General features: G+C 45.4%; 1 protein-coding gene across 1 annotated transcript; it reads left to right on the forward strand.

Annotated features, from left to right (window-relative positions):
• Positions 1–439: 439 nt before the first annotated feature.
• On the forward strand, positions 440–23138 carry LOC125488372 (protocadherin-16-like; the record flags this gene model as incomplete). Its single annotated transcript, XM_048621372.1, has 9 exons — positions 440–467; positions 600–1607; positions 7128–7315; positions 11919–12015; positions 14519–14676; positions 15516–16356; positions 19841–20080; positions 21941–22066; positions 22929–23138. Coding segments are annotated over exons 1-9 (2896 nt in total), but the record flags the coding sequence as incomplete, so codon positions are not given.
• Positions 23139–26224: the final 3086 nt, after the last annotated feature.

The following is a 26224-nucleotide window of genomic DNA, read 5'->3' on the forward strand; positions in this document are numbered from 1 at the left end:
AGGTGGAGGCAGGGAGGTTGTTTCCGCTAGCAGGTGAAACTAGGACTGGAGGGCATCGCCTCAAAATAAAGGGAAGCAGATGTAGGACTGAGGTCAGGAGGAACTTCTTCACCCAAAGGGTTATGAATCTGTGGAATTCCCTGCCCAGTGAAGCGGTTGAAGCTACTTCGCTGAATGTTTTTAAGGCAAGGCTAGATAAATTTTTGAACAGTAAAGGAATTACGGGTTATGGTGTGTGGGCGGGTAAGTGGAGCTGAGTCTCAAAAAGATCAGCCATGATCTTATTAAATGGCGGGGCAGGCTCGAGGGGCCAGATGGCCTACTCCTGCTCCTAGTTCTTATGTTCTAATGTATGTTCTCGTGTCCTCTAAACAGCTCCGTACAGTAAAGGGGGTTAAATTTATATGTGAGCAGGAAATTAAATATTCCTTTATGTCCGATGACATTGCTTTATGTGGTTAAAGCAGGTAAATTAATGCAACAAAGAGATAGCTGTGTGAAGAGTTTGTATGGGTGCAGGTAAACCTCAGGAACATTTTCACAATTTAGCTGGGTCACATTGCTTGAAAACTGATTGATGGATTTTTTCTGATTGACAGGTCACTCAGACTCTATCTCCTACACAATTTCCTCTGGAGATCCCAATGGTTACTTTGCAATTGGTGTTAGCTCGGGTTTGATCCGGACCAGCATTCCCTTGGACCATGAGTCTCATCCTGTTGTGATTTTGGATGTTCAGGCTAGCAGTGGTTCCCCTCCTGCCTATAGCAGTACGAAGGTCAAGATCACAATATCTGACATCAACGATAACACACCGACGTTCCCCACCTCTTCTGAGTCGATTCTGGTCCCAGAGAACACAGAGATTGGCTCTGTTATCTATACCGTACATGCAGACGATCAGGATAGCGGAGCCAATGGCCAGGTTCAGTTCGACATTGTTTCTAATGAAGACAGGACATTCAGCATTGACCGAACATCTGGGAAGCTACGCGTGATCGGATCTTTGAGCTATGAAACGCTTCCACGCTATGACCTGAAAATTGTGGCTAAAGACAGTGGGGCTCCACAGCTCAGCTCCACCTTCACGTTAATCATTCACATTCAGGACGAGAGTGATAATGCCCCAATCTTTGAGACGTTGACCTATAGGGTTGAAGTCAAAGAAGGGACGGCTGTTAACACTCGCTTTCTCCAGGTCCGGGCCCTGAGTCAGGACAGCAGAGACAGCCATATCACTTACCACCTGCGGACTGATGGTGACTCAGCCAATTTCGGAATCCTTTCTGAGAGTGGCTGGTTATATGTGAAAAGTGCCCTTGACCGTGAGAACAAAGACCTTTTCAGTCTGACTGTTGTGGCTTCGAGCAGTGAGGGTGACCAGAGGAAAACAGGAACTGCCATGGTGCGAGTCTGTATCACTGATGAGAATGACAATGCACCAAAGCTCAGTGAGGACCAATACTTTTTCACCATCCAGGAGAACATGCCACCTTCATCGCCCATTGGACGGATCCTAGCAACCGATCGTGACCATGGGATTAACAGCAAACTGACCTACAGACTGTTCCCAGCACATTCCAGCTTTCAGATCGACTCCCTCACCGGTAATTCTCTGGTCTCCCTTCTCTATGCTTCTCTGGTAATCCACGTAAACTCAAATTAACTTCTGAAACAAAAACAGAAGTTGCTGGAAAAGTTCAGCAGGTCTGGCAGCATCTGTGAAGAGAAATCAGAATTAACGTTTCAGATCAGCTGACCCTTCCTCAGAACTGACCCAAAATGTTAACTCTGACTTCTCGTCATAGATGCTGCCAGACCTGCTGAGCTTTTCCAGCAACTTCTGTTTTTGTTTCTGGTATAGAACCCCTGCAGTTCTTTCGGTTTTTATTCAAAGTAACATCTTCTTGGTTAATGTGTCATCAGCCCAGTACTGAACCCCAAGATACTGAGAGGTTTCTTTATTCATCCGTGGGATGTGGGCATTTATTACACAGCCCTCAATGCCCTCAAGCTGAGTGGATTCCTAGGCTATTTCAGAGGGCAGTTAAGAGTCAATCACGTTACTGTGGATCTGGAGTAGGACAGACCAGGTTATAGCAGCAGATTTCCTTCATTAAGGGACGTCAGTGAAGCAGACAGGAACTGAGAGGCAAACAGTCAGTTTAAATAACCCATACATTGGAGAGATAGAGAGAGATAGAGAGAGAGAGAGAGATCAGCTAGGGATCTTTCTCCCAATGACTATCCAGTTCTACTATCCCAGCTGATGTTATTTTTGGACAAGTCAGATCCCAAGCAGAAACCTGACTCAATAGATCATTGTTTGTTTTATGTGGTTTTAGCAAGGTGGTCTCCCACTCAAACATGAACATACAATGTTGCAGATTTGGCTTTAAGAATAAAACAGAGATTAATTACACAAAGAAACAAAGATAAAATAGAATAAACCAAATTATTTACATCTAACACATGTTTAAAGATTTCAAAACACACAATAAAAATACAATTCCACCAATCCAAACAGCATCGCATCCCAGTCCTCAGACACTATGGAAATTCCCATCTTTCTCTCAAATGGGGGTTGACGTAGCTGTGACTTCCTGATTGTGAGGTTCTGATAGCCTCTTCTCTGATTTGTGATTTTACTGAGCTTTAAATCTCTCCATTTTACATAAGCTCTTCAGGGCTTTAATCAAACACTTCTCATCCTAAACCCCTTACTCCAACAGGGCATACTTTTAACAATTTTTTTCCTATTTCTCAAGATATGGACTTCATTAACTAGGCTGGTATTTGTACACCATCCTTAATTCTAAACCATCTTCTCCCGTTCCAGGAGCAACTGATCAGTGATGGGGAATACAGGGTTTCAGAGATAGGCGGGGGGGGGATTGGGTCTGGGTGGGATGCTGTTTGGAAGTTCAATATAGATTCGATGGGCTGAATGGCCAGCTCCCACATTGGAGGGATTCTATGAATTGTCCATAAATGGCACTTAAAAAAAGCCTTTTTTTTCAAGACATGGGCATTTCTGTGAATCAAAAGAGACAAGTCAAAGGCTAGCCTTGTAAAGTGGAGCCTAATAAACAGCAGTTTAATTTGTTCACTGCGGAAACTCTCTGCAATGTGAAAAGACCTCAGTGCTTTCCACAAAGTCATTCTCTCACTATCCATTTTGAAAGGAATCATGATGGCTACAGAAATAATTACAAATTAATCATGAAACCCTTTTAGATACCATGAAAAGCCTACAGATCACATGATCAAAATCAAACAAGCAAACTCAAAAACAAACAATACAAAACAAAATCAAACTCCCCACATCACATGGTGATCTCTGGGTTACAGAGAGAGGAGCAATCAGCCAAGACTCCTGATCCCTGTCTAGTGATCCCTGGACTGAAGAGAAGGGGAAGTCAGGAAATAGTCTGGAAAGCACCGAACGTGGTTAAAATGGCATCTGTTCTACAGGTGCAAACGGACAGATATCAGTGCAATGTAGTATGTGACTCATTTCACTGCACTGGTGTATATTATTACAGAACCAATGAGATTAGAATAGTTAGCTGCTTGTTTTTGACCAGCACAGATTCAATGGGCTAAATGGCCTTTTTCTGTGATATAGACCTCCATGACTATGACTCTGGGTGCCAACATTGATACCAATTATTGCATCAGAATCTGTGCCCAGACTTATCCCAAATGCAGTCAGAGGCAGGTTATCAATGTCCAATGACTGTCCAAAGATTCTGGGTGAGAGAGAGATGGGAAATCAGTGAGGATTGGCTGGGTTACCATCAAAACTCTAACACCTGCAACCACCCACACCCCAAAGCCCCGCCATGAGCCGGCATGCCCCCCCCGCCACTCAATACCATCACAATGGATCAGACCGTGTCTCTGTTTCACTCTCCTGCTTCCACCACCCGCCTCACTATTGAATCCTGTACTTCCGTCAACCTGACATCCATCAAACTCAGATTTGAATGTATTCAAAGCTCCTGCCCACTGCTATCTCAGGAAAAGGATTCCAAAAACTCACAAAGCACTGAGTGAATGAATTCCTCAACAGCTTCAAACAGAGGCCCCTTTTTGTGGAAACTCATTAGCTCACACCCCGAGGGGAAACATGCGCTCACCAACTCCATTCGACTTGCTCAGATTGTGACATCTTCCAATAAGATGCAGAGAGTGGCGCAGTGACAATATCCCTGGGTTAGGCATCTAGAGGCTAATGTTCTGGGGACAGCGGTTCAAACATCACCAAGGCAGCTCAGGGAATTGCAATTCAACTAATGAGGAAGCAATGGCCTGCTGGTATTATCAATGCACTATTAATCCAAAAACTCAGCTACTGCTCTGGAGGCCTAGATTTGAGTACCATCAAGGCAGATGGTGGAATAATCTGGAATTAAGAATCTACTGCTGATCATGAAACCATTGTTGGGGAAAACCCATTTAGTTCATTCAGTTCTTCAGGGAAGGAAATCTGCCTGGTCTGGCCTACGTGTGACTCCAAACCCACAGCAATGTGGTTGACTCTCATCTGCCCTCAGAAATGGTTGAGCAAGCCACTCAGTTCAATGGCAACTAGGGATGGGCAATAAATGCTGTCCCAGCCAATGATGCCCACTTCCCACGAGTGAATAAGAAAAATTGGAGCATAGGAGGTTGAGGGGTGACCTTATAGAGGTTTCTCAAATCACGAGAGGCATAATTAAGGTAAATAGCAAAGGTCTTTTCCCTCATGTGGGGGAGTTCAAAACGAGGGGACATATTTTTAAGGTGAGTGGAGAAAGATTTAAAGTGGACCTGAGAAGCAACTTTTTCACAAAGGGTGGGGTTCATGTGGAATGAACTGCCAGAGGAAGTTTTTTTAATTCATTAACGGGATGAAGGCGTCGCTGACCACGCAGTATTTATTGCCCATCCCTAATTGCCCAGAGGGCAGTTCAGAGTCAACCACATTGCTGTGGGTCTGTGTAGGTCACATGTAGGCAAGACCAGGTAAGGATGGCAATTTCCTTCCCTAAAGGGCATTAGTGAATGTTGTTGAAGTTGCAGCCATCCAGGCAAGTGGATTCCATCACAGTCCTGCTCCTCCAGCTCCATACTGGGTTATCTCTGACTCCAGCATCTGCAGTGTTTACTATCTCTGACACTCCTGACCTGTGCCGTGTAGATGGTGGACAGGTTTTGGGGAGTCAGGAGGTGAGTTACTCGCTGCAGTATTCCTAGCCTCTGAGCTACTGCTGTAGCCACTGTGTTAATGTGGTGAGTCCAGTTGAGTTTTTGGTCAATGGTAACCCCCAGGATGTTGATTGAGGGAGATTCAGTGATGGTAACACCACTGAATGCCAAGTGGGATTGGGTAGATTGTGTCTTACTGGAGATGGTCATTGCCTGGCATTTGTGTGTACACAGGAGGTAGTAGGGATTGTAGGAAGTGAAAATGGTGTAGGATGATGCGTTGTATTCAGAAGTTGGTGGGATGGTATGTGAGGACAAGGGTGACTCTATCGTTATTGTTGTTGGGGTGAGAGGGTTTGAGGGCAGAGTGCAGGAACGTAGGAGATGCAATTGAGGGCATAAAGAATGACAGGAGAGGGGGAAATTAGTGTCCTTGAAATAGGAGGACATCTGGGATGTTCAGGAGTGGAACGCTTCATCCCGGGAGCAGATGCAGCAGAGACGGGGGAACTGGGAGTATGGGATCGCATTTTTGTAAGAGGCTGAGTGAGAGGAGCTGTAGTCAACGTAACTGTGGGAATCAGTGGGTTTGAAATGGATGTCAGTGCTAAGTCAGATGCCAGAGATGGAGACAGAGAGGTCCAGGAAGGGAAGGGAGGCTTCAGAGATGGCCCAGGTGAATTTGAGGAACGGGTTAAAAGTATTAGTGAAGTGGATGAACTGTTTGAGGTCCTCTTGGAAGCATGAAGCGGCCACAATACCGCCATCAATGTAGCAGAGGAAGAGGTGGGGGGTGGTGCCACACTGAAAGTCGTCAGGATACAGTGCCACACACACTGACTCTCACTGGGGTACAGCCCCACACACACTTACACTCACTGGGGTACAGTCCCACACACACATTGACTCTCACTGGGGTACAGTCCCACACACTGACTCTCACTGGGGTACAGTCCCACACACACACTGACCCCCACTGGGGTACAGTCCCACATGCACTGACCCCCACTTGGGTACAGTCCCACATGCACTGAGTCTCACTGGGGTGCAGTCCCACACACACTGACTCTCACTGGGGTACTGTCCCACACACACTGACTCTCACTGGGGTACAGTCACACACACACTGACTCTCACTGGGGTATAGTCACACACACACTGACTCTGACTGGGGTACAGCCCCACACACACTGACTTTCACTGGGATACAGTCCCACACACACTGACTCTCACTGGGATACAGTCCCACACACACTGACTCTCACTGGTGTACAGTCCCACACACACATTGACTCTCACTGGGCACAGTCCCACAAAAAACTGACTCTCACCGAGGTACAGTCCTACACACACCGAATCTCACTGGAGTACAGTTCCACACACACTGACTCTCACTGGAGTACAGTCCCACACACACTGACTCTCACTGGGGTACCGTCCCACACACACTGACTCTTACTGGGGTACAGTCCCACACACACACTGAGTCTCACTGGGTTACAGTCCCACACACACTGACTCTCACTGGGGTACGAGCTCTCACACACACACTGAGTCTCACTGGGGTACAGTCCCACACACACTGACTCTCACTGGGGTACAGTGCCACACACACTGACTCTCATTGGGATAGAGTCCCACACACACAGACTCTCACAAAATGCACCAACCCATTCATTTCCTTTGACTGCTTTTGGTCCTTTTTATTGAGCTCCATTGCATCTTTGTGCTCAGCCTCACCAACTTATTTCAGAGAGAGTATTGAAGGCTGGTGCCAGTGGCATTCCTCTTCCCCTTCCCAGTCTGGGCACTGGATCTGGAACCTTGGAGTGTATGGATCAGTTGAGGATCACATTAATGGCAATCAGAGCACCATCTAACCATCACTGCTGATTGTGTGATTTCATTTGAATGCTTTCTCATTCTTTTTCCAGGTGAGATAAGCTCAAGGGTAACTTTTGATCGAGAGAGTCAGGCCAGTCACCAGGTAACTGTGCTGGTTCAAGATGGTGGGACCCCTCCTCGCAGCGTTACCGGTTCGGTCTACATCATGGTTTTAGACGAGAACGATAACTCACCCATCTTCACCAATGTGCCAATGGGAAAGGAGCTGGTTGTTCAGGTATGTACACAAGCCTCACTGAACATGGGTCACACATTGCTGAACCCCAGCTCACCCTCTTTAATTTTTGTAACACCTTCATATCACAGCACAGAGGCTGAGGAGCTCCGCAGTTTGGGGTTCAGGAGTGTGAAGATCCACAGTACCAGGGTTCAGGGGTATGGAATTTCCCAGTTTGGGAATGTAGGGGAGGAAGGAGTCCTCTTGGTCTGGGAGATGAGGGAGCTGATTATCAGATATGGTCAGTGCCCCGTTCACAGTGACACTGTCAGTACAGCCCGAATGCATAGAAAAGCAAACTTTGACTGTGAAAAGTTTGTGTCCACATTTTCTCATCTCCCTGATTCTTGGCAAAATTCAAGGAAAGTAAACAAACAGATTCTAACACACACAAGCTCACAATCCTATTTGTCCAGTGAGTTTGGACCAGCTGGGGCTCAGTAAACAACAGTCAGCCGCCAAGAATCCTTCTGTAGGTTTAAAATCTACAAACAGTGCACATAAACCAACCAATCTGGATGATCGATATTCACTCATGTGAGTTTTAAACAAAGGATATTGGAGATAAACAACATCCAATTGGTATTGTAGAATCTTATTTGCTTCCTTTTGTGAGCAATTATTTAAATCTCTCACTTCACCAGCTAATTATGTTAAATTAAATTTGATGTGGAGCCAGGGAGTCATATAGGTCAATGGCACAGAAAAAAATCTTTTGGCTCATCAAGGCTGGGCCAGTCAAAAACATGCACCTAACGATCCTGATCCCATTTCCCAACAGTTGGCCCGTAGCCCTGACTGCCTCGGCATCACAAATGTACAACTAAATACTTCTTCAATGTTCTGAGGGTTTCTGCCTCTCCCACCCTTACTGGCAGTGAGTTGCAGATTCCCACCACCCTCTGGGTGAAAAGATATTTCCTCCCACCTCTTGTAAACCTCCTGCCCCTTGACTTAGATCTATCCCCCTGGTCATCGATCCCTCCATCAAGGGGAAAAGATTCTTCCTGTTGTTATTTTAATCTCTTGTGGGATGTGGGTGTCATTGGTTAGGCCAGCATTTCTTGCCCATCCCTAGTTGCCCCCTTGAGAAGGTGGGGGTGAGCTGCCTTCTTGAACCGCTGCAGTCCATGTGCTGTGGGTTGACTCACAATGCCCTTAGGGAGGGAATTGCAGGATTTGGATGAGGTGACACTGAAGGAATGGTGATATATTTCCAAGTCAGAATAATGTTAGGCTCAAAGGGGAACTTGCAGGGGGTGGTGTTCCCATGTATCTGATGCCCTTGTCCTTCTAAATGGAAGTGGTCATGGGTTTGGAAGGTGCAGTCTGAGGATCTTTGGTGAATTTCTGCGTGCATCTTGTAGGTAGCACACACTGCTGCTACTGAGCATCAGTGGTGGAGGGAGTGGATGTTTGTGGATGTGGTGCCAATCAAGCGGGTGGCTTTATCCTGGATGGTGTCAAGTTTCTTGAGAGTTGTTTGGGGTTGGACCCATCCAGGCAAGTGGGGAGTATTCCATCACACTCCTGACTTGTGCCGTGTAGATGGTGGACAGGCTTTGAGGAGTCAGGAGGTGAGTTATTTGCTGTAGTATTCTTAGCTTCTGACCTTCTCTTGTAGCCACTGTATTTATGTGGTGAGTCCAGTTGAGTTTCTGGTCAATGGTAACGCCCAGGACATTGATAGTGGGGGATTCAGTGATGGTAACACTGTTGAATGTCAAGTGGCAGTGATGAGATTAACCTTAATCCTAACCCTAATCTACCCAGCCAGCCCATCCCTGGGCACTATGGGTAATTTAACATGGCCAATCCACCCTAACGTACACATCATTGGACTGTGGGAGGAAACTGGAGCACCCGGAGGAAACCCACGCAGACACGGGGAGAATGTGTAAACTCCACACAGACAGTCACCTGAGGGTAGGATCGAACCTGGGTCCCTGGCGCTGTGAGGCAGCAGTGCTAACCACTGAGCCACCGTGCTGCCGCTCCATGACTGACCTACAACAACCACAACCATCTTTCTATGTGTCAGATATGTGACCAACATTGCAGAGTTTACCCCAATGACTATTGATTCCAGTTTTGCTAGGGCTTTCTGATGTTACACCTTGACATCAAAGATCTGTCACTCTCACCTCACCTCTGGAATTCAGCTCTTTTGTCCATGTTTGAACCAAGGCTGTAATGAGGTCAGGAGCTGAGTGGCCCTGGTGGAACCCAAACTGGGCGTCACTGAGCAGGTTATTGCTGAGCAGGTGCTGCTTGATAGCGCTGTTACTGACACCTTCCATCAGTTTGCTAAATGTGTGTTGTGTGTTCCCCCACTCCAGGGTAATGCTGGGAAATCAAGTCCCACTATTCCTGGAGTTGTCACAAAAGTTATTAATTTTAAAAAATGCACAAGTATTTCCAAATTTACCACATTTTCAGACCAAGTGTGACAGACAGCATGGACCAGAATTACTATTTAATACTAATAAATAGACTTTACAGGGATATAATGAGCTGCCAGAGAAAGTGGTAGAGGCTGGTACAATTACAACATTTAAAAGGCATCTGGATGGGTAAATAAATAGGAAGGGTTTAGAGGGATATAGGCCAAATGCTGCAAATGGGACTAGATCAGTTTAAGATATCTGGTTAACATGGACATGTTGGGCAGAAGAGTCTGTTTCTGTGCTGTATGACTCTGTGACTCTATGAGGTAAACTGTTAGAACCATTGTCATATAACATCACTGGTTACAATTCTAATCACCCTATAAACACACTCTCTATGCTTACACATACTTGGAAAAACATACTACAATAAAATGAAAAACGGTTGCTGCTAAAGGTCTGAAACAAAACTAGAAATTGCTGGAGAAACTCAACAGGTCTGGCAGTATCTATGGAGAGAAAGCAGAGTTAATGTTTCGAGTCTAGTGACTCTTCCTCAGAATGGTCAGTTAGTGTTAACTGTGCTTTGTCTCCACAGGTGCTGTCAGAATCTGCTGAGATTTTCCAGCAATTTGTGTTTTTATTTTAGAAAAACACCTGAGTATTCTAGATGGAGGGGATTAATTGGGAAAGCAGTTCATTGGTCTTCATACACAGGCTTTGCTGAGGTGATTCTTCTGCCAATCAGATACTGCAGGAGGCACAACATGACTGGTTCACACTTATATCAAAGTGTCTCTGTTTTATCAAAGTTCCAGCAACTGCTCAAAACAAAATCACCAAGGCTCTGTCAGGCTTGTTGTGGCTTTTACTGCAGAGAACAGTGAGAGCTCCTGATGGTCTGAAGGTATCTCACTACCTGTTCCAATCGTCAAGCTGTTCAGCTAACTGGGAGCCAATCACATCAGTGTTGGCAGGCAGAAGGCCTTTGTTATCAATAACTGATCACTGGACCAGAGACCAATCAGCTATTTGTTTCTGGGTGTATTTCCATTTGTACAAACCTTTGGTTCCAGTTTATCTGCAGCTTCTCCTCCCACTGCTGGAACCAACAGCTGGCTAAGTAATGCTTACAATGAGTATTGGTAACTTATGTTCAAAAACTTGCAGGAATCCTTCAACAACACTTGGTTTTTAAAACAGTTCTTTTGCCATTTCAGTCTGTTATGAAGTTGGGTAGAGTATTCATGAATTGGAAGGCAGGAAGTTAGAATGGTTGGTAAAAAAAAAAAAAAATGATAGTTGGGAAAAAGGAGTACCTGGTCCCTTTAAGAGTTGTGCTTTGTCTGTGCTTGGAAGTTTACAAATACAGACAGTGGCTGAATTGAAACATTTTATATCGAACAGCCAAGCAGCATTTTTACCAAGACAACAAGTTTGATTTTGGCCAATAAATTTAAACCAAGCACTCAGCAATTCAAACCCAATTGAATTTGAAAATTAGGTGTTGACAACATTGCCCTGATCCTACATAAGAAATACAATTATGTCATTATGGGTATATAAGACGAGAGCATTTGGAAAATCAGGAAGAGCCAACTGTCATCTGAGGGGAGATCTGTGCAAACTTGGAGAGATTAAGTTTCAATTTATTGTTGTCTTATTAATTGGGTTTATATAAGTGGGACTTGTGATCATTTGAACAGTAGAATTTAGACCAGTTAGGGACTAGTAAGTAGTTTAGCGGGGAATTATTCAGTTTGTTAGTAATTCTGTTAATTTGTTCATTGTTAGGGGTAAATAAATAAATTGTTTCTTGTTATTTATGAAGTAGATCAGGGATTGTCTTTCTTTTAACCACTCTTTTAACAGATTATGAGGGGAAAGGTGAGCTTCTCTAGGTGGTTCAGTGGTAATTATTACAGGGGAATCTTTAATGCTGTCATTAACAGATTGGGGCTTGTGTTTTAGTTTAATTATCAGAGGGGTTCGGCTATTCCCCTCCATAACATTTCAACAATTAAAATACTGAAAAATAGAAAAAAAACATGTGACTATGACACTACACAAGTGACTGAGTGTAATACTGTTATGACTGACATTCCATGTGAGTGCGATATTCTTGTAACTTCATGTCCAGCAAGTTTGTTTTCTTGATAAAGCCTGAAGAATGCTCATCATCAACACAGTCTTTTCTCCCCTTCATGTCCAAACAGGTTATTGAAGGAAATCAATCAGGAAACCTGGTGACAACTTTACAGGCGAAGGATGCAGATGAGGGAGAGAATGGCACTGTGGTTTATTCTTTGGCAGGTAAGATTGGCTGAATGAAAACTGAGCAATGCAGAAGTCGGCAGGTCAGTGGTAGATGCAGTTTAACTGAAGAATGGATGAGGTTTGACTGTGAACCTAATGAAGAAGCTGAGGGAAGCTCAAGATGCAGATGGAGCAGTAGGTTTGAGAGGTGCGAGGTCAGAATCATTAAAATGTGGTGGACAGGTAGAAAAAGCGAATGAAAGGATGATGTAACATACGACTTTCAGGGCTGAATGAAAGTGAGATTGGTTGCATGGTCATTGCTTCAATGTGTAGACAAGTTCCCACACAGTGAGAGGGTTTCGCTGCTCCCCCTTTAGGATTGTACTCCCTATTTTATATTGCCTTTCAATGTTGTTCCAAACTTCTCTGCATCGAACTTCATCTGCCACCTACCCACCCACTCCACTGTTACGAAGTTGGGTAGAGTAATTGTGACGTGGAAGGCAGGAAGCTAAAATGTGAGGTTCCTTCAAGAGATTTGTCCTTTGTCTGCACTTAGAAATTTGAAAATAAAAATATCTGTCTGTGAGCAGCATCTGAAGTTGCCAGTACAGAGAGCCCCACAAAGTGAAATAAGTGTATCAAAAAAGCACCTTACGGGTGGCAGGTAAAACAGCTGTCTTGTTTAGATGTTGTGATGACAAGTTTGAATTCAGCCATTTCCCCATCGTAACACCATCCACTCCACCATCTTGTCAATATCACTTTGGAGTTTCATTCTGTCCTCCTCAAGTTTACAATTCTTCCAAGCTTAGTGTCATCTGAAAACATGGAAATTGTCCCCTGCACAGCAAGATCCTGATCATTAATAAATATCAGGTATTTCTCCTGTTAGTTGCGTTCTTGTGTGCCCTCACGCTATAGAAAATTGCCACAGAAAAATGCTTTATAGAGAAATCGCTATAGAAAGTCACTATACCTGTACAGCAGAAAGTTTGCGTTATCCAGACAGCATCCACTCTTCATCAATCATGTTACAGCCAATTCACGTGAACAAAACACGTGTTATAGCAGAACTACCTGTATCAGAAAAAAACAAAGATCCCAATATTGACCCATTGGGAACTCCATTACAAACCCTCCTCCATTGACCATTACACTCTGCTTCCTATCACTCCGCCAATTTTTTTAACCTATCTGTTACTGCCCAGATTGGTCCTGCATTGATGACAGTAATGCAGTGGATGTTGTCTAAATGGACGTTAGTCAGGCATTTGACAAGGTCCCGCACGATAGGCTGGTCAGGAAGATTAAAGCCTGCAGGATTCAGGGGAATGTGAGTGGGATTAAAAACTGGCTCAATGAAAGGGAACAGAAGCTCATGGTGGATGATGTGTTTGTAATGGAAAGCTGATTCTACTAATATTCCACAGGGCTCAGTGCTGGGTCCCTTGCTAGACTTCAGTGTGAGAGGGATTTGTTTGAAATTTGCAGACCAAACAAAAACTGACTGGATCATTAGTAATGAAGAGAATGATGATGTCAATGGTTTGATTGAAGGGTGGAAAAATGGCAAATGGAATTCAGTTCAGAGAATTGTGAGGTTATGCATTTGGGAAGGACAGACATGGCAAGGGAATACATGATAAACAGGAGTGTGCTGAGATGAGCAGAGGAAGTGAGAGACTTCTGAATCCATATCCCCAGTGCCCTGATGACGATAAGGATAAGTTCATAATGTGGTAAAGAAGGCACATGAGATGTTTGAATACAAGAGCAGGAGTGTAATGTTGGAACTAAATAAGACACTGGTTAGGCCACAGTTGGAGTTCTGTGTACAGTTCTGGTCACCACATTACAGGAAAAACTGAATTGGTCTGGACAGAGTCCAGAGGAGATTTACAAGAATGATGTCAGGGCTTCGACACTGTCGCTATGAGGAAAGGTTGGAGAGGCTCGGATTTTTTTCCTTAGAACAGAGAGGAATCTCAGGGTTGGCCTAATTGAGGTGTACAGTATAATGACCGGCTTGGAAAGAGTTAACAGAGAGGAAAACTATCAGTGGACACCAGTGATTGGTGGAAGAATTAGAGGGGACAAGAGGAAAGTCTTCTTTTCCCCAAGAGAATGGTGGGGGGGTGTCTGGAATTCGCTGCCTAATTTGGTGGTTGAGGAGAAACCTTCAACTCATTTAAAAGGAGCTTGGATCTGTCCCTGAGGAGCTGGAGCCTGTGATGGAGCTGGGCTGGAAAGTGAGAATGGGCAACTAATTTATTTAGCCAGCACAGACACAATGGGCTGAATATGCTCTGACTCACTTCTCTGGTTTCTATGGTTTTTTAATGTGAGGGTAAAACATGCCGAGATACAGAGAAACCATGATCCAATCAAATGGCATAACATCCTACAAGGTCTGAGTGACCTTTTCTGTTTCTTTGTTACCTGAAGGGGAATGGGATCTTCTTTCTGTCTGTTATGGAAAGCAAGCTTCTGATTCAATGTCATCAATCTCACTCCTATGTCATGTTCTCATGTCTCCCTCTCTGTCCCTTTCTAGGACCCTGGGCCCAGCTTTTCTCTCTTCACCCAACCTCTGGTGAACTGCGGACAAGCACAGCGCTGTACAGGCTCGAGAGACCTGAGTATGAGTTGACAGCCCTGGCCACTGACCGTGGACAACTGTCCCAGACCACATCCCTCGCAGTCCGTGTCCAGGTGAATACACTTTCCTCAGGTGGAGGGAAATTGAATTGTGAGGTGTTTCAGCATCTCAAATGTTCACTGTTGATGCATGAACTAGATGTTAGGTAGGAACTCACAGGTCATTCCACAAACAAGGCAAGCTTTTTTTTGTTCATTCACAGGATGTGGGCATTGCTGGCAAGACCAGCATTTGTTACCCATCTCTAATTGCCCAGAGGACAGTTATGATTCAGCCACATTGCTGTGCACATGCTTGACAATCGGCAATGAATTAATGGTCATCGTGAGACTTTTAATTCCAGATTTTTATTGAATTCAAATTCCACCATCTGCTGTGGCAGGATTCAACCCAGCTCCCCAGGACATCATCTGGATCTCTGGATTAACAGTCCAGATTCCAGCGATAATACAATTGCAATAAGACACCCCAGCTCCTGTACTCGAAACCTCTCGCAATGAAGTCCAACATACCATTTACTTTCTTTACCACCTGCTGCACGTGCATGCTTACCTTCAGCAACTGGTGCACAAGGACACCCAGGTCCCGCTGCACACTCCCCCTCTCCCAGTTTACAGCCATTCAGGTACTAATCTGTCTTCCTGCTTTTGTTCCCAATGTGAATAACCTCACATTTACCTCAGGAGTCAGGGGAAGAGTGTGGGGCACTGAGCTCAGGTCTAGAGGCAGAGTTAGGGAAGGGTCCTGTTTCTGTGATTTAGGTTCCTGCAGAAGAGGAACAGGCTCCTTTCCCAGGATCTCACTTCATTCCATGAGCACTTTGTCCTGTCAGATATTTATCCAGTTCCCCTGCATTGGTTGTCTCCTAACCCTGATGTGTTTCACCCTTTAGGTACTGAGCTCTGCCAACAGCCTACCTCAGTCTGGTAGCAACTCACTCACCTTCAGTTCCATCGAAGGGATGGCCCCAGGCTCTGTCATTGGTTCAGTGGCCTCCCAGGATGCATCGAGACGTGCCAATGGGCAGGTGACATACACCCTAGTGGGTGGAACAGATGTGGATGGGAGATTTGTTGTGGACAGATTCACAGGTGACATTTACTTGGCGCAGGAGCTGGATTATGAATTGGGCTCACATTACCAACTGGAGATTGCAATTGATGACCTGAGTACAGCTCTCCCCCATAGCACTCTCACTATCGTCGACATTAATATTGAGGATCGTAATGAGTACGCGCCACAGTTTGCTGAGGACCCCATCACTCTGGTCGTCAATGAGAATGCAGTAGTCGGTACCTCCATCTACACTTTCCAGGCAGTCGATAAAGATGGAAGTGGTCCCAACAGCCAGATCCTGTACACTCTCCTCCAACAAACTCCCCCTGGGAACGTGCTTCAAATTGATCCCATGACTGGAATACTATCAGCAGCAGCAATTGACCGGGAGACCACTCCATTCTTCCTGCTGGTGGTACAAGCCATGGACCAAACAGTGGAGAGCACCCAACGGAAATCCTCAGCTGTAACAGTTCGTGTCTTTGTAACCGATGAGAATGACAACGAGCCCCAGTTCCTGTCTCCATCAGTGCTCCAGGTCATGGAGGATCAGCCCATTGGCAATATCATCTCTTACATCGTCGCCCAGGATGCTGACCTGGGAGAGAACAGCCGACTCAGTTACCGGATCAAATCTGGATTGGGAGCTAACAAGTTACGACTCAATCCGACAACAGGTAAGCAGTTGGGGACCACCTTTTGGAGAGATCAACAATGATGCCTGATGCCCCTCCATTAATCCCTCAGAGACCTCCACCTTACCTCCAATTACACTATCATTTGCAGAATTGTCACGGGAAAATGCAATTCATCCATCATGTCCAACTGCCTGGCTGAGCATTTCATCTTATACCATTCCCCTGCCTTCTCCCCGTGACCTTCCACATTCCTTCTTAAAATAACTACCTCATTTAATTCGAAAGTCTGGAGTGAACCTGCCCTCCCCCACACTCTCAGACAGTAACATAGAAACATAGAAGATAGGAGCAGGTGGAGGCCATTCGGCCCTTCGAGCCTGCTCCGTCATTCATCACGATCATGGCTGATCATCCAACACAATAGCCTAATCCTGTTTTCTTCCCGTAACCTTTGATCCCATTCACTCCAAGTGCGATATCTAGTCACCTCTTGAATGCATTCAATATTTTGGCATCAACTACTTCCTGTGGTAATGAATTCCACAGGCTCACCACTCTTTAGGTGAAGAAATGTCTCCTCATCTCCATCCTAAATTGTCTACTCCAAATCCTCAGACTGTGACCCCTGGTTCTGGACACACCCACCATCGGGAACATCCCCCCTGCATCGATCTTGTCCAGTCCTGTTAGAATTTTATAAGTCTTAATGAGATACCCCCTCATTCGTCTGAATCCTAGTGAAGTCAACCTAATCTAGTCAATCTCTCCTCATGTGTCAGTCTCACCATCCCTGGAATCAGCCTGATAAACCTTTGTTGCACTCCCTCGAGAGCAAGAGCATCCATCCTCGGAAAAGGAGGCCAAAACTGCACACAATATTCCAGGTGTGGCCTCACCAAGGCCCTGTATAACTGCAACAACACATCCCTGCTCCTCTACTCAAAATCTCTCACAATGAAGGCCAACATACCACTTACCTTCTTTACCAATTACTGCACCTGCATGCTTACCTTCAGCAACTGGTGCACAAGGACACCCAGGTCCCACTGCACATGCCCCCTCTCCCAATTTACAGCCATTCAGGTACTAATCTGCCTCCTTGTTTTTGCTTCCAAAGTGAATAACCTCACATTTATCCAAATTATACTGCATCTGCCATTGATTTACCCAGTCACCCAACCTGTCCAGATCATGCTGAAGGATCTCTGCATTCTTATTACAGTTCACCCTCCCACCCGATCTGGTATCATCTGCAAACTTGGAAATGTTACATTTTGTTCCCCCATCCAAATCATTAATATATATTGTGAACAGCTCAAGTCTGTAACCAGTGGTGTTCCACAAGGATCAGTGGTGGGACCTCTGTTATTTGTAATAGATATAAATTATTTTGATGAAAATGTAGGTGGTCTGATTAGTAAGTTTGGAGATGATACGAAAATTGGTGGAGTTGTGGATAGTGAGGAAGGATATCAAAGGATGTAGCAGGATATAGATCAGCTGGAAAGATGGGAGGAGAAATAGCAGATGGAGCTTAATCCAGACAAATATGAAGGGATGCATTTCAGAAAGTCAAATGCAAAAGGAAGATATACAGTAAATGGCAGACCCCTTAGGAGCATTGACAGACATAGAAGCCCTGGGTGCAAGTCCATAGCTCCCTGAAACTGGCAACACAAGTGGATAAGGTGGGAAAGCTTTGATTCAATTGGACAAAAACCGAAGTTGCTGGAAAAGCTCAGCAGGTCTAGCAGTATCTGTGAAGAAAAAATCAGAGTTAACGTTTCTGTTCCAGTGATCCTTCCTCGGAACTTGATTTGGTTGGATTGGATTTGATTTATTTGGTTTATTTTTATTACAAAATACAGTCACAAGTGCTGTAGAGTGTCACCATTCTCCTGTGCTATCTTAAAACACAGAAAAATAAACCACAACAAAGAATATAAAGGCAGAAAAATGAAGAAGTAGAGAAAAAGTATTCAACTTTACGGTCTTTCTTGTTCAGAGCTCCACCATGGGCCATGGGCCTGGTGGCCAGGCACGCGTCTCTCAATTATGTCCTGATGTTGTTCACATGAGAAGCATTGCCTCACTTCCTTTTCCTGTTTGTTTCTCTTTCCTAAATGTAGAAAGTTTCGGATATACAGTTGCCAATCTCAGACACGTCTCTGACAATTTGCTCATACCCATTGACCTTAGTTCGTGCATTCCAGCCATCAGATTGGATATCAATGTGACGTGCATTCTGAGAGTCCCTTTAATTCAGCCTCTTGAACATTACTGCTTATTCTTCATTTTGATCCTGTTTGATCCTTGCTGATGCTCTGTCTGTCTTATATTTTTGTGTTCTACTTTTCTACTTTTTCTGCTTTTCTCGAATCTGATTTCCTTCTCTGCTCCTGATCCACTCGATCCACCTCATTCACAACAGCAAGGTCAGGTGGTGCCTCCTCTCTCACTCACCAGTGTCATCCTGCTGCAGAGGGCTAACTCACTGCTCTGCAGTCTAGTGCTATCTGCCCCCTATTTTGAGCACCTGATATTACTCCCTTCCTCTCTCTCTCCTTACTCCAGCACTTTCACTGAGTTAAGTTTCAACCCTCTCCAGCAGCACAAGCTGTTCTGAAAGGACCTCAGTCCCAGCTCTGTTCGGGTGTAACCCATCTGGCTTGTACAGGTGCCATCTTCCCTTCAGTTAGTCCCAGTCCCACAGGAACTGAAAGCCCTTGTTTCTGCACCTTCTTTCCAGCCACACATTCATCTGCCTTACCCTATTATTCCTGCACTTCCTGTACAGGGCACTGGGAGTGATCTAGAGATTACTGCATTTGAGGTCCTACTTGCTAACTTTCAACCTAGCTCCCCAAATTCTGACTGCAGGACCATATCCATCTTTCTGCCTTTATCATTGATACCCATGTGTACCACAACTTCCGCCTTGTTACCCTTTCCCTTCAGGATGCCCTGCTGCTGCTCAGTGACTTCCTGGACCCTTGCACCAGGAGGCAACACACCATCCTTGATTCTGTGGCTGCACAAACAGCTGTTTGTTCTCTTACTGTCAAATTGGTTGCCACTATGGCTCTTGCCATCTTCCTTGTGCACCCACCCCCATACAGCAAAGACCCCCTCCCCCTCCCCCATCGCTGGCTGGGCCAGCAGTTATCACCCATCCCTAGTTACCTCGAAAAGGTGGTAGTGAGCCTGTCTTCCTGAACTGCTGTAGTCCATGTGCTGTGGGTAGATTCCGAAACTGGGGCTCAAAGTGCAGTAAATGTTGCAGGTTCTGAATAAGTAGTTACCCTGGACATGGAAAATATTCACACATTTCACAGAATGGGAAGATTCACCCACAATTACTCCCATTAACTCACAGTCACACTGACATTCCCCCATTTGTCCCCATTCAACAATATCCCAGACATCAAATCGAAAGTTCCACTGACCCCTGACCCCTGACCTGCAGTGTCCCTGGGAGCAATGGGACTGGTCACTAACACTGTCCCCATCTGTCTAATTTCAGGGGCCTTGTCCATTGTGAAAGAGCTGGATTGTGAAGAGCAGAGTTGGATTAACCTGACGATTGAGGCCTCAGACCACGGAACATTCCGGCGCTCAGCCACCCAGCTGCTGCACATTCAGCTGATTGATGTCAACGATGAGGTGCCAACATTTGATAAGAAACTTTATGAAGCCAGTGTCCTGGAGAATCGAGTGGCTGGCACTCAGGTCATTCAGATACATGCCACTGACAGGGACCAAGGTAACCAACCAGTCATTGGACAGGTCAACAGTCAGGCTGGGCATGAGCGAGGGTCAGAGGGTCGAAGGTGACAGAGAGGGTGACGGAGAGGGTGACAGAGTAGGTGATGGAATGGGTGACGGAGAGTATGATGTAGAGACTGTACCAAGGCACAGTGAAAAGTATTGTTTTCTGTGCTAACCAGTCAAATTGTCCTTACATAAGGACATCAGGGGAATAGGACAGAATGCAGAATATAGTGTTCCAGCTGCAGAGAAGATGCAGAGAAAGATCAACTCTAATATAAGAGGTCTATTCAACAGTCTGATAACAGTGGGGAAGAAGGTGCTCTTGAATCTGTTGGCACGTGTTTTCAAATCTTTGTATCCTCTGCCTAGTGGAAGAGAGTATATAACTGGGGTGGGAGGGGTCTTTGATTATGTTGTTTGCTTTCTTGAGGGAGTGGGAAGTGTAGACTGAGTTGATGGAAGGAATGCTGGTTTGTCTGATGGACTGGGCTGTGTTCACAACTCTGTAATTTCTTGTGGTCTTGGGCAGAGCAGTTGCCATACCAAGCCGTGATGCATTCAGATAGGATGCTTTCTATGGTGCTTCTATAAAACTCGGTAAGAGTCTTCGCAGACATACTGAATTTCCTTAGCCTTCTGAGGAAGCAGAGGTGTTGGTGAGCTCTCTTGACCATAGTGTTGATGTGGTTGGAGCAGGACAGATTGTTGGTATATTTAGTCCTAGGAACTTGAGCTCTCTATCACCTCCAGCTCAGCACCACTGATACAGACAGGGGTGTATACTCCACTCTGCTTCCTGAATTCGATGGCCAGCTCCTTCATTTTACTGACATTGAGGGAGAGATTGTTGTCTTTACACCAGGCCACTAATCTGTCGATCTCTTTCCTGTACACTGTGTTGTCGTTGTTTGAGATTCAAACCACTACAGCGGTGTCACCAGCAAATTTATAAATGGAGTTAAAGCTGAATTTGGCTACACAGTTGTGAGTGTATAAGGAGTATAGTAAGGATTTGCATCCTTGTGGGGCACCAATGTTGAGGATTATCATGGAGGAGGTGTTGTGGCCTATCCTTAGTGATTGTGGTCCGCGAGTCAGGAAGTTGAGGATCCAGTTGCAGAGAGGGGAGCAGAATCCTAGGTGTCAAAGTTTGGAAAGTTTATTTGGAATTATGGTGTTGACACTGGAACTAAAATCAACAAATAGGAGTCTAACATAGGTGTCCTTGTTATCCAGATGTTCTAGGGATGAGTGTAGGACCTGGGAGATGGCATCTGCCATGAACCTATTACAGGGTAGGCGAATTGTGGTGGATCAAGGCCATCTGGGAGGAGGGAGTTGATGTGTGCAATTACTAATCCCGCAAAGCACTTCATTATGATGGATGTCAGAGCAATCAAAGAGTACTCATTGAGGACAGAGAGGGTGACAGGGAGGGTGACAGGGAGGGTGACAGGGTGGGTGACAGGGAGGGTGACAGGGAGGATGACAGAGTGGATGACAGAGTGGATGACAGGGTGGGTGGCAGGGAGTGTGACAGGGAGGGTGACAGAGTGGGTGACAGACAGGGTGACAGGGTGGGTGACAGAGTGGGTGACAGGGAGGGTGACAGGGAGGGTGACAGAGGGGGTGACAGGGTGGGTGACAGAGTGGGTGACAGGGAGGGTGACAGAATGGGTGACAGAGTGGGTGACAGAGTGGGTGGCAGGGAGAATGACAGGAGGGGACAGATTGAAGGTTTGGTGATGGGGACTCAGATCCGTGTTTATCTGTGTAAATCTTGTCCGTTGTTTCTGTTGTAATGTTGTCTGTTGTCAGTATGAGTTGTGTGTGTGTGTTTTTTTTGCTGTAGGTTTGAATGGTGTTCTGAGATATGGAGGGCTGGTGGATGACAGCTTCTCTATTGACCCAGTGACTGGTATCATAACAACCAGTCGAGCCTTAGACAGAGAGCAACAGGATCACTACCAACTCACAGGTAAGTGACCAATAACTCAACAAGAGAGCTCCAAAGCACTTCCTCTCTCCTCTCCCCTCCCTATCTGACTCTGTCTCTCTCCTCCCTTCCTCTCTGTCTCTCTCCTTCCTCTCTTTCTTCTCTTTCTTGAATTTTTCTCTTTCCTTTCATTCTCTCTCTCTTCTTTTCTCTCTTCTCATTCTCTGTCTCCTGTTTTCGCTCTCTCTTCTCTCTCACTGTCTCCCTCTCTCTCCCCTTCTCTCTGTCTCTATCTTCTCTGGCTCCTCTCACACTCTGTCCTGTTCTCTCTCTCCTCTCACACTCTCTCTCATTCTCTCCCTATCTCATGCTTGATCTTGGGCTCCAGCTTGCTTTTCCTGCCTGTTCCTTGTATCCCTTCCTCGTTCCCTGAGGCCAAACCTCTGTCGATCCCAGCCTTAATGATGGAGACTGCCCAGCTTTCTAGGGTGAAGAATTCCAGAGATTCACATTTCTCCATATCTCAGTCTCTTATATTGAGACTGTGCCCTGTGTTTTAGACTCCCAAGTCTGGGGAACAATCTCCTTGCAAATCCTTTTGGAATTTTCAATGTTTCACTGAAATTGCCTGTTATTTATCTAAACTCACAATTGCCTCCATCTCCCTTCATAAAACAAGCCTCTCATCTCAGGGAACAATCTTGTGAGCATTTGCTGCCTTTGTCTCGTTGTCTCACACTGTCCCCGTTCTTGTTCTCCCCTTTTCAACACTGTGCCTATCGTTGTCCCACGCAACTTCACACTCTCTCTCTCTCTCTATTTCTCTCTTACAGTCTCTCTCACCTCCTTTATCTCTCATTCTCTACCTAGTTGCTTCTGTGCACTAATAGACTGTTTCTTGTAGTTTATGCTAAAGATAGTGGGAGCCCTCCCAATGTTGCTACAGTGACAGTGTCCATCGAGATCAAAGACGAGAATGACAACAGGCCCAGGTTTGAGAAGGATGTGTACGAGCTGCAAGTTCCAGAAAACCAGGAGCCAGTCCCCCTCTTCACAGTGAAGGCAACAGATGAGGATTTGGGTGAAAATGGACGTGTGCGATATGAGATCATTGGTAAGATAGAAAGAGTGTTTGAGGTGGGAACAGTATGAAGGCTGGGTGTGCTTACAGTGTGTGTCATAACATCAGAAGCCAAAAAGACACAGAAGCAGGAATAGGCCATTCAAGCCCATCAGCTCTGAATTGAATTGAATCATTTATTGTCACGTGTATTCAATGTAAAAATACAGTGAAAAGTGTGTAACATCACTGTACATACATGGCACCATTCATATTAACTTAGACTAAGATAAGAAAACAAAAGATAATTTAAGAGCTTCCAACTTTCCACGGCCACAGTCCCACTCTGGGCTTTCCAACTCTCACCATTCCCAGACAGAATTCCGCTCTGGGTTGCCTCACCGTCCCCGATCTCACCGCCATTGCCTCACCGTCCCCGATCTCACTGCCACTGCCTCACCGGCCCCGATCTCACCGTCCCCGCCTCACCGTCCCCGATCTCACTGCCACTGCCTCACCGTCCCCGATCTCACCGGCCCACACTCAAACCACCACCATTCCTCCAGCCCACGCTCGATCCACCGTCACTACAGAACACAACCCATTCAGCTCCCACCATGTGGGACCCGGTTGTGAGCCAGCTCCTACCCAACTCCTTAGGTAGGCAGTTAAAGAGATGGGGGTGGGGAGTGAATTACTACAGGGAGAGAGAGAAGAAGGGAGAAAAATATGGAAGGACAAAGAAAGAGGAAAAGAACTCCACCATTCAATGGCTTATGTGATAATCCTCAACTCCTCTTTCTTGCCCTTTCCCCATAACCCCTGATTCCCTTACTGATTAAAAATCTCTCTATCTCAGCCTCAGGTATACTTAATGATCCAGCCTCAACAGCCTTGTGCAGTAAAGAATTCAACAGATTCACTACTCTCTGAGTGAAGAAATTCCTCCTTATCTTGGTCTTAAATGTGCAGCCCCTTACTCTGAGACAATGCCCTCTGATGCTAGACACTCCCACAAGGAGAAACAACTTCTCTGCATCTCCCATGGCAAGCCCCTGAAGAATCTTGTATGTTTCAATAAGGTCACCTCTTGTTCTTCGACATTCTGATCAGTACAGGCCTAATCTACTCAACCTCTTTCCATGGACAGTGTCTCCATACCTGGATCATCTGAGCCACCCTCCTCTGGCCTCTCTCCAATGCCATCTTATCTTTCCTTAGATAAGGAGCCCAAAACTAGGCTGTGGCCCTACTAGTGCCTTGTTTAGCTTAAACAAAACCTCCCTACTTTTATACACCATTCCCTTTGAAATAAAGCCCAACATTCCATTTGCTTTCCCTATTACCCAGTGAACTTTTTGTGATTCGTGCACAAGACTCCAAATCCCTCTGTTCTGTAGCTTTCAGAAATCTTCCACAATTGAAATAATATTCAACTCCTCTATTGTTCCTGCCAAAATGCATAACATCACATTTCCTCATGTTACATTTCATATTGCCAAATTTTTACCCACCCATTTAATGTGCCTACATCCCTCTGCAGTTACCCTCACCACTGGCTTTCCCCCATTTTTGTGTCATCTGTAAACATGGCTGAAGTACAGTCACTTTCCCCATCCAAGTCGTTAATATATATTGTAAATAATGGTGGCCCCAGCACTGAGCCCTATGGTACTCCATAATGAAAATGATCCCCTTATTCCAACTCTCTGCTTTCTGTTAGCCAGGCAGTCCTCTATCCATGCTGATATACTACCCCCAACACCAGGGAAGCATATCTTATTACATAGCCTAATATATGGTACCTTATCAAACACCTGAAAATCCAAATATATGACACCCACTGCAACCCTGTTATCTTGTCATCTCCTCAAAGAATTCTAATAACTTTGTCAGGTATGATTTCCCCTTCATGAAACCATGACTCTGCATGATTATATAAGGCATTCTAAATGTTCTGCTATCACAGAGTTTAAAACAGACTCTAACATTTTCCCAATTGCACATGTTAAGCTAACCTGCCTACAGTTACCTGTTTATGCCCCTTTCCATTTTTAAACAAAGGTGTAACACAGTTCTGAGGAAGGGTCACTGGACCTGAATCGTTAACTCTGATTTTTCCCCACAGATGCTGCCAGACCTGCTGAGCTTTTCCAGCAACTTCTGTTTTTGTTCTTGTGTAACATTGGCAGTTTTCCAATCCCCTTGAACTTTTCCAGAATCTAAGGATTCCTAGGGAATTAGAACAAAGAATAAAGAAGAAAGAAAATTACAGCACAGGAACAGGCCCTTCGGCCCTCCAAGCCTGCACCGATCCAGATCCTCTATCTAAACTTGTCTCCTATTTTCCAAGGATCTGTATCCCTCTGCTCCCTGCCCATTCACGTACCTGTCTAGATATATCTTAAATTGACGCTATCGTGCCCGCATCTACCACCTCCGCTGGCAGCGCTTTCCAGGCACCCACCACCCTCTGCGTAAAGAACTTTCCACACATATCTCCCTTAAACTTTTCCCCTCTCACCTTGAAATTGTGACCCCTAGTAATTGAGACCCCCACTCTGGGAAAAAGCTTCATGCGATCCACCCTGTCTATACCCCTCATGATTTTGTAGACCTCAATCAGGTCCCCCCTCAACCTCCATCTTTCTGATGTAAATAATCCTAATCTACCCAACCTCTCTTCATAGCTAGCGCCCTCCATACCAGGCAACATCCTGGTGAACCTCCTCTTCACCCTCTCCAACGCATCCACATCCTTTTGGTAATGTGGCAACCAGAGCTGTACACAGTATTCCAAATGTGGTCGAACCAAAGTCGGATACAACTGTAACATGACCTGCTAACTCTTGTACTCAATACCCCGTCCGATGAATGAAAGCATGCTGTATGCCTTCTTGACCACTCTATCGACCTGCGTTACCACCTTCAGGGTACAATGGACCTGAACACCCAGATGTCTCTGTGCATCAATTTTCCCCAGGGCTTTTCCATTTACAGTATTAGTCCCAGTGCACTCACTATCTCTGTAACTACTGCCTTTAAAATCTGAGGATGCATCCCATCAAGTCCAGGCAGCTAAGCAGTCTTTCGTTCTATCGTTTCCTGAGCACTTTTTCTCCAATGATCGTTATTATACT

Source organism: Rhincodon typus, unplaced genomic scaffold (genome assembly GCF_021869965.1).
Source record: "Rhincodon typus isolate 14 unplaced genomic scaffold, sRhiTyp1.1 hic_rhity00000588, whole genome shotgun sequence".
NCBI lineage: Eukaryota > Metazoa > Chordata > Chondrichthyes > Orectolobiformes > Rhincodontidae > Rhincodon > Rhincodon typus.